Here is a 9,234-nt window from a genome sequence, read left to right on the forward strand (position 1 = left end):
TTCAGTTAGTGGCCTCGTAGGATATAGTAATCACCCAAGGGTTTGACTATGAATTACTGGCAAACAGGCGTAATGCAGTAGTTTTGACCCAGATTACTAGGATAAAAGCTCTACACTTGGTTCCTTCTTGTTCTCCATCTAAAAATGTTCCGGTTAGGAGAAGGGTCCAAAAGAAGAAATAGTATGGTGATGGCGATTTGTCACTGGCAAGGTCTGAACTGAGAGGCTGTTCTATTGGTGTTAATAGAACTAGACAGATCCAAGCTTTGGTGTGGGTGTGTTGTGGGGGGTGGGGAGAAGACGAGGGACTCTCTGAGTGAAGCTTTTGGTATCATCATATGTGGATAGATGCTCTCTCCGCGAGATGTTGACCCGAGAGCCATTCTCGGGGCCGAAACTTTCACTCACACTGCATGTGAGGAAAGCAACAAAAGGATAAGAAAAGCGATTCGAGCGAGCACATGTAGCCCGAGGAGAGACGAGCTGCCCAATCTTTACAGCTAGGAACAGCCATGCGTTTGATCGGAACTCTTTGGCCCCACCATCACCATCTCCGAGCTTATTCGCTGCTCTCCCCCATACATTAAACTTGATATTATTTACAGAAAGGACAAGCTTGCTTGCAAAACCTTATGGTTCGAAACATGGCGCAGCGGCTTCTGCACGTGTTGGTGAAGTAAAGTAGTAGGATGAGGAGGCTCAGGTGTTGTATTGATATCATATCTAATGAACATATGCTGGTGGGTCTCGCAATAATGGCTTTAATTGTAGGGTTTATTTGTCTTCTAAGATAAGTTGAATGAAATTCAATCAAAATTCATATGGGTTTAAAGGGTTACACATACAGAATAACGTGTTGAGAGAAACAGGAATGAATGATAAGAAAGTGAAATACGTTTAGAGGTGGTTAGGATTGATGACTCAAATCAAAGATGAGTAATAAATAAATGGTGGGGCGCTGACAATTATAATGGGGATTATGAATATCGTTGTGGGATTTTGCTGATAAAGAGGGAGTAGGAGTCACCTCTCATTGTCTTCTGTGGTTATAAGTAGGGCGGGCCACTTAGGGTTAACAGATACAAATCTGAAATGGGACCACGAAGCCCAAGGAAGGCGACTTGTATGTGGTAGCAGACAGAGTTGGGAGATTGAGAATTCGGCCAGCTTGTGAAACTATGCCCATCTGATAGTGGGCGTATGTATGTATGTATGTATGCGTATCATCAGATATTCAATAAAAGATTCTTCAAAATAATGAAGGCTTTGCCGCTTATATTGGGGCTAAATTGTATGGGCCCTTTCAAGTTTGAATTACCCCTCGGATTCGGATGGTTCTAAATCACTCCATCATCATTGTGTCAGTGTTGGAATAATCCGAACGCTTCTTGATTCACCCGTCGCCTGTCACAAATCCTATACGTGTCCGTCCGTCGTCTCTCTCTCTCTCTCTCTCTCTCTCTCTCTCTAGAGTTGAAGTTTTTGTTTGGTGAATATAATAATTTATATATGAATTTTATAATATACCCGGGGGGAAAAGTTACATAAAAATATAATTTTTCATGTCTCATGTATTAATAAATATTTTATTAGTTAGTAAAATTATTTTAATGTATAATGTATTTATTGTTAATCAATAAAAATATTTGAAGTTAAAAATAATATCTACTTAACATAAAAATAAGATATGTTTATTACAACATTTTAGGGCACCTATTAACATCTACGGGTGCATAATTAAATTAGATTACTGTTTCATATTAATATTAATGATAGTGCATAATTAAACATCTATGGTGTTTTAATGGGATTTGAAAACTATTTTAGTTGTCATTAGAATTAAGAGGATTCTTAAGGAACTAATGCATAAATAATATCTTGTATAGCTATATAAACACAAACAATAATAATAATAATAAATCACAAGTTTAAGTTCTAATTTGATTTGGTGGGAGAAGTTGCATAAATTTTAAATCTTCAATTAATTTAATCTATTACTATATATTTCTTTTTGTAAGGGAAAGAACAATAAAAGGATATTAAGAGAAGGATCGAATTTACAATCATAGTTGAGATGAGATTATGAACAAATTAACATGGGGAGATGACCGTGCTATATAATAAATAAAGGAAAATGTTTGAAAATCAAACATGTTGACAGATAAATTTACAAAATGAGGATTAAAATGTCTTCGTTCACGTTACATTATATTTTTTTCAATGTAATGTGTATGAACACATTTTAATCTTCATTCTATAAATGTGTCTATTAATTTGTCTAGTCCGTAGAAGGACTCATAAATAAATCTGAATCTGGAAGGTCGTTGTCGTCGCTGTTGACAGTCATCTTACGTTGTGATATGGCTATGCCTAATGCCTGTACGTGTAACAATATAATAAATATGCCTTTAGTTAGTTAGTTTCGTATTAATCATCTTAAGACATTCACGAGTAGGGCTGGCAATGAGCCGAGGTACTCGTGAGTTGGCTCAAGACTCAACTCGAAAATTGACTCAATAAGTTAGCTCATGATACAAATGAGCCAAGTTTGAGCTTAAATATTTGACTCATTTAGTAAATGAGCCGAGCTTGAGCTACCATTATGTAACGCCTCGTTTTCTCAGAACGCGTATTACCTCGAGATTTCAAAAATATATATATTTTTTCAACATTATACACACAACATAAGCCTCTCAATATGCATACCCTCATTATAATCATTTCCTGACAATCCTGATTGTACCTTCTCAGTATATCAAAATTTAAAAATTAATAGACTAAGACAGGTATTATCAATCACATCAGCGGAAGCAAGATTGAAACCTCAATGATATATAATCAATAATTCATTTTACAATAACCAAATCGATGTTTCACATGAAAATATCAAAATATTATATAATCTCTGAACATCGTAATCATAGACAAGGACCTACGAAAACTAAACATATCAGCTACATCTCGACGACATCCTTTCCCTTAGTGCCACTACCTTTACCTGAAACGTTTGAATATTCCAAGGACATAGTCCAACTAGATGCTGAATCATCTAAGTAAAAGTTTAAAAACATTTTCATGCAGATATGCAAAATCATATATAAAACCGACAAATCCTGACATGCCCTAACCTAAGAGAATCCCACATAGCACTTAGCCCTAACTGGGGAAAATGCAATATCTCTAAAGGCGACACGATCACATCGACCCATTGACAAACACAATCCTGCTTAAGAGGGACAATCTCGACATGTGAACCCGAGAATCACCCCGTTGTCATTGTTAGGCATTACGCTCCTACTCAAAAAGTATTCCAGAACCCAACGCAATCCTAGCCTCAAGAGTATTACATCAACACTATCCTCGAAATCAACGACACATTGATATTAATGCTATTGCTCAAAGGAACCTAGGGTGGTGTCCACTCTCAGTCCCGCCACTTGAGCCAACAACTGAGGTGGTGTCCACTCTCAGTCCCGCCACTTGAGCCAACAACTGAGGTGGTGTCCACTCTCAGCCCTGCCACTTGAGTACCGTAGGGTGAAGTCCATCTCAGCCCCGTCCCAAGTGGGTCACATAGCATTAATCCTTGGCAGGCATCCTGAGTGCTGTCACTCAAGGGCTACGTCAGAGGATTACAACCCACGTCCCACATGGACAACACAACATGCCAATGCCGAAAAATCATAACATGCATAAAATCAATATCTCAATGTATGCAATTTATCGTACAAAATCTAATACAGGTGTAAATAATTATTTGTAAAACCATCAATAAACCGAGCCATGTGGATGAACACTCATAGTAAACCATTCATAAGCCACCAACAAGTTTTTCAATAGAACCACTCACAATAACCAAACTATAGGGATGAACACTCATAGTAAACCATTCATAAGCCACCAACAAGTTTTTCGATAGAACCACTCACTTTTAGACGCAACTCAATTTTTTTCGAAAAGTGCGATACGCCTCGACTTGCGTGCCCTCATCGAACTTTGTACGAGTCACTTCACCTTAAGCCGCAAGACACCCTATTTATCATCAATTATAATTTTCTTCTTAATTTTTCTCATATTTTCCTATTTTTTTTATCACTAATAATTCAAAATAATTATCTACATAACTATTTTCTGAAATATTTTTTACATAACTATACATAAAATAATTTTCTAAAAATAATAAAAAAAATTCCAAAAATACCTAAGCCCTCACGCGCGACTCGTGGTCTGGAGGATTCGACTGGCGCGTGATAGTCACGAGCCGGTCGTTTTCTTCGATTTTTCAGTCGTCGGCGATGCTCCGATGCTCGATCTTCCTACACCGATCAAAAGCCCACTTCCAGTCGATCACAATGGTACTGATCTCCAACCAAAAGGTCACTGGAAAAGCCCCTGATCGGGCAGTTACAAGTGTGGCGCGGCGGTCCGCCTCGCTTTTCCGATCAGCCCTTGAAACACCCTCAAAACACCTATAAAACTCACGAAACTTACTAGAAATGCTCCTCTTGCCTCAATGATCAAAAACCCCTTATTGGCTTCCCTCGATTCGCCCTCAAACTCGAGCGATTCACTGCTCCAAATTTTGCCAAAAACCCTCGCTATTTATAGGCCAAAACCGACCCCTACGTGGCCAATTTCTGGCCATAGCTTCTCCCATACGCCTCCTAGACCGTCCTTGGCCATGCCATGACGAGATTTGTTGCCATTTTTTCTGGATTTTTCGGCCAAATCCGCGGCTAGATCTGCCATGCTTTGGCAGATTTTTGAAAATTGCATTTTAGCCCATTTGAAACTTCCTTTTGCATTTTGGTCCTTATTCTCAAGCCCCTGATCTTCCCAACACCATCACCAAGACCCACAAGATTAATACTTCTTATTTCACCTTTGAAATTTCTGAAAAATTACCATTTTAACCCCTCTCGGGTAAATTTAGAAAATTACACTTAGGCCCGATTGATCGTTTTGACCCTAAATTCACTCGATTCAACCCGAAATTACTTAAGGGTTATTCTATACTTAAAATACTAGTTCTTGACATGCTCCGTTGACTTTTTGGACGTCACTTACGTCGATTCGGTTTTCTCAGCCCGGTCGACAGCTGTACTGAAAACTGTTCCTGATTCAATTTCTTTTATCACCAAAAATCATAACTTATATTACTTGATGATGCTATACCATTTTTCTTAATTATCTAGGGTCTGAGGTACTCCTTTCGGTTGATTCGATGATCTATTTTACTGTCAAACCCACTTTTCGGTATTTTAAATTACGCGGTGACCTCAGACAGATATGGGGTATTACACATTAACTCGACTCATTTGGCTCACGAGCCAGCTCGATATACTTATATATATATTAATTTTATAAATATATTATTTAAATATATATATATTATATATCGCATATATTATTTAAAAATATATATACATAAAAGTAAGGTAATAGTCAATTTCGAGCTGAGTCAGCTGGTAGTCATTATTGAGTGAAATTTGAACTAAAAAAATCAGCTCATATTGAGCTCGAACCGAGTTATGAGCCAAATTAAAATTAATCGAGTTGAACTCGAGCTGGGCTTAGCTCGGCTTATTGCCAACCCTGTTCAGGAGACATGATTAATAATTTTGTGGCACATTAGGCAGCCATTTAATTAGCTTGAAAGAAAAGTTTGCTTCTCAGCCACAGCGAGGAGAGGAGGGCTTCCTTCCGAGTAATGTCTCCAGAAAACTACTTCCATCTTCCTTGCAATTAACAAGCAAACTTCTTTTAATATTTAATATTTATTTAAACCAATCACGGTTTATTCCCTCACCTGCCACTTCCACTTTACGAGCTAGCTTTGTAAACCAGTGAGTTTTAGTGGGAGAGATATTATTATTATTATTATATTAAATTAAAGAAATCTGCCATTATTAGCGAATTGGATTAGGTCCACTTCCAGTTCCAGCACGGGAATAATAGGCTCACGGCTGAATTTTGTACTTTTGTCCGGCCGCCGGACCACCACCGTCTACCAGCCCTATGCCACACGTACATCAAATTTATGGGCCCTTGCGTCAGTAGTCTAAGACCAAAATCTAATCACTACGTGAAGTGGTCCAAATATTTATGTATTTCTTTTTCAAAAAAAAAAAAAAAAAGAAATAGATAATTTGAGGAAAGTTTTTAATAATTATTCATCATAATAAATATACATTTAAAGACTGGTCAGCAAACAGTTAAAATGTAGTATGTGGAGTGAAAAATATGTCCCTAAACCACAATATATATTTGACTCAATTCATATTTTCGATTCTCACTTACTGTAACTATTAGATCCTACTTTAATTGCTAAAAGCTTTTTTTTTTTTTAAAGTGATTCATTTGCTAATGTTACATTTAAGAACACTAATTGGCACTAATTAGTGGCAATCTATAAAATTTTGTGATATGGGTAAAGTTTACTGGATGACATGAAAATATATTTATAAAATAAAAAATAATGGTAGAAAAGAAAAGGAGTCAAAATCTTCTAAACCGGTGGAAATGGAGGTTTGAAACTGGGGAGACCAGTTCTTGGCGCTGCTTGCTATGCAGTTCAATTGGAATCACTCGAAGCCGGCCAGAAAAAACTTTAAAAAATACCAACACTGTAGCCCAAACAGCTTACGCGAAGCTGGTTATGATATGAGATATATATATATATATATATACATCTCCTTCTCTTCTTCCTTCAAACATCGCCATGGCCACCTTCATCTCCACTCTCGCAATATTCTCCCTTCTTCTCTCAGTGTCTCAGTCCCAAGACCAACCACCGCCACCTTCCAACCAAACATGTAACGCCATATTCATATCCTACGTTTACAATTCCGGGGACCCTCTCCCGCCCAATCTCCTCCCCTCCGACCCGACCCGACAGCCCTACCGGTTCAATTCCACCCTGACCGTGCTCAACAACGGCCTCGAAGAGCTCAAGTCTTGGCGGGTCTTCGTCGGGTTCCGGCACCAAGAGTTGCTGGTCTCCGCTCCTAATGCTGTCTTGGCGGATGGGACTTCGCTTCCCGCAAATGTGAGTGATGGGGCCGTGTTCGCCGGATCTTCCATGCCGGATCTCAAGTCGGCGGCTCAGACCGCGGGGGACGTGAACCAGATGCAAGCCCAGATCGAATTGGTGGGGACCCAGTTTGGAATTGGAGATCCGGATGTTCCCCTGCCGTCCACTCTCTCTCTGTCCAATGATGGGTTCTCCTGCCCCGCTCCGGCCAAACTTGGTAACTAGTTTTCGAACGTGTTGGTTCTCATATTTAAATACCTTACAAAATTGTAACTCCCCATTATTATTTACGCAATAATTTTCTACCTAAGCATATTATATAATGACAAAAACACGTTAAACTACTTGTTCAAGTGTTGCAAAGACTATTTATGTGTGTGTTTTGACTGACTTAATCGATCGGACATCTCATCGGTTCATGTTTCTGGTGTCTGCACTGCAGGAAATAAGGAGCTGCGTTTGTGCTGCACAAAAGATTCAAGCGTTGGATCCAAAGCTCCTCCAAACACAAATTTCCAGCCGCTTCAAGATGGCGATCTCACCATTTTGTACGACGTGATCAAATCCTATGATACAAACTACTGGGCTCGGGTCACCATCTCCAACCACAACCCCATCGGCCGTCTCGACAATTGGCGGCTAAGCTGGGATTGGACCAGGGATGAATTTATCTACTCCATGAAAGGAGCTTACCCTGATGTCGTCGACACCACGGACTGCTTCTTCGGCCGCCAAGGCGACTACTACCGGGATATGGATCTCTCCGCCGCCTTGAACTGTAAGAGAAGACCAACCATTGTCGATCTCCCAGTTGACAAAACTAACGACACGAACCTCGGGTTGGTTCCTTTCTGCTGCCGGAACGGCAAAATTCTGCCTGCTTCCATGGACGCCAGCAAGTCCAAGTCGGTTTTCGTAATGCAAGTTTACAAAATGCCGCCGGACTTGGAGAGAAGCGAACTTTCCCCGCCCCAGAATTGGAACATCACCGGTGCTCTCAACCCGGGTTTTCGATGTGGGCCTCCGGCGAGGGTGAGCCCTACCCTGTTCCCGGCAGCCGGTGGACTACCGTCGGAGTCGGTCGCAGTGGCTAGTTGGCAGGTGGTTTGCAACATAACAAGTACCAAGTTGGAGAAACCAAAATGCTGCGTTTCATTCTCGGCATTTTTCAACGATTCTGTGATCCCGTGCAATACCTGTGCTTGTGGCTGCCACAACCAGCAAAGCAATGCTTGTAGCGCCACTGCGCCGGCTCTTCTTCTTCCATCCGAAGCTCTTCTGAAGCCCTTTGAGAACAGAACCAGAGACGCATTGGATTGGGCAGAGCTGAAGAATCTGGACTTGCCGAATCCACTGCCTTGCGGGGATAATTGCGGGATCAGCATCAACTGGCACTTGCTCACAGATTTTAGAGGTGGATGGACTGCGAGAATGACACTATTCAATTGGGATGAAGCTAGTGTTGCAGACTGGTTCGCTGCAGTGGAACTGGACAAAGCTGTGGCCGGCTTCGAAGCGGTGTACTCCTTCAACGGAAGTGTGTCCCCGAATGCTAAAAATATCATATTTCTACAAGGTTTTCCGGGTTTGAATTATCTTGCGGGTGAGAAGGATGGGGCTAATCCAAAGAAAGATCCTCGTGTTCCAGGCACCCAGCAATCAGTGATATCGTTTACGAAGAAGAAAACGCCGGGGATCGATGTGGCTCGGGGAGATGGTTTTCCAATTAAAGTGTACTTCAATGGCGAAGAGTGCTCGCTTCCTTCCGTGCTTCCAGCAACCAGTAATGGTCATCCAACGGCGAAAACTACTGCTTTTTGCAGCATCATGCTAGGTCTCCTAGTTCTTGCGTTTTTGTTAAGGCCCAACCTATAGCTCTTCCATGTTGTGTTTTGGAAGATTTAACCATTTATTCTTTCAACCTACGTTTTGTTTGCACCAATATTGGGGATTGGGTGGCTGATGTAATGTTTCACAAGACTAGTGTAATTTAACATTTAAACAATCATGATGGAGACATTCCAAGAGAAGAGATTTTATGATTTTAGGTGAAGTTTATAAGAAGCATATTGATTGAAGATGTTATGTTGCTCATGCCAAGTATCATAACATTTGCTTGTCCAATGCGAGCAAATGTGAGAGAGTGGGAGACCCCTCTCCGTCGGGCAAATTCGATGCAGGCAATAAAACAGATCTTTTGA

The 9,234-nt window shown here is 40.5% G+C and overlaps 1 protein-coding gene across 1 annotated transcript; it reads left to right on the plus strand.

The window, feature by feature from the left end:
* Positions 1–6,539: 6,539 nt before the first annotated feature.
* On the plus strand, positions 6,540–9,086 carry LOC127800677 (COBRA-like protein 7). Its single transcript, XM_052335429.1, has 2 exons — positions 6,540–7,250; positions 7,476–9,086. Exons 1-2 carry the CDS (start codon positions 6,722–6,724, stop codon positions 8,906–8,908), a joined length of 1,962 nt encoding a protein of 653 aa, XP_052191389.1. The 5' UTR covers positions 6,540–6,721; the 3' UTR covers positions 8,909–9,086.
* The last annotated feature ends 148 nt before the right edge of the window (positions 9,087–9,234 follow it).

The sequence above is a fragment of the Diospyros lotus genome, chromosome 1, assembly GCF_014633365.1.
Source record: "Diospyros lotus cultivar Yz01 chromosome 1, ASM1463336v1, whole genome shotgun sequence".
NCBI lineage: Eukaryota > Viridiplantae > Streptophyta > Magnoliopsida > Ericales > Ebenaceae > Diospyros > Diospyros lotus.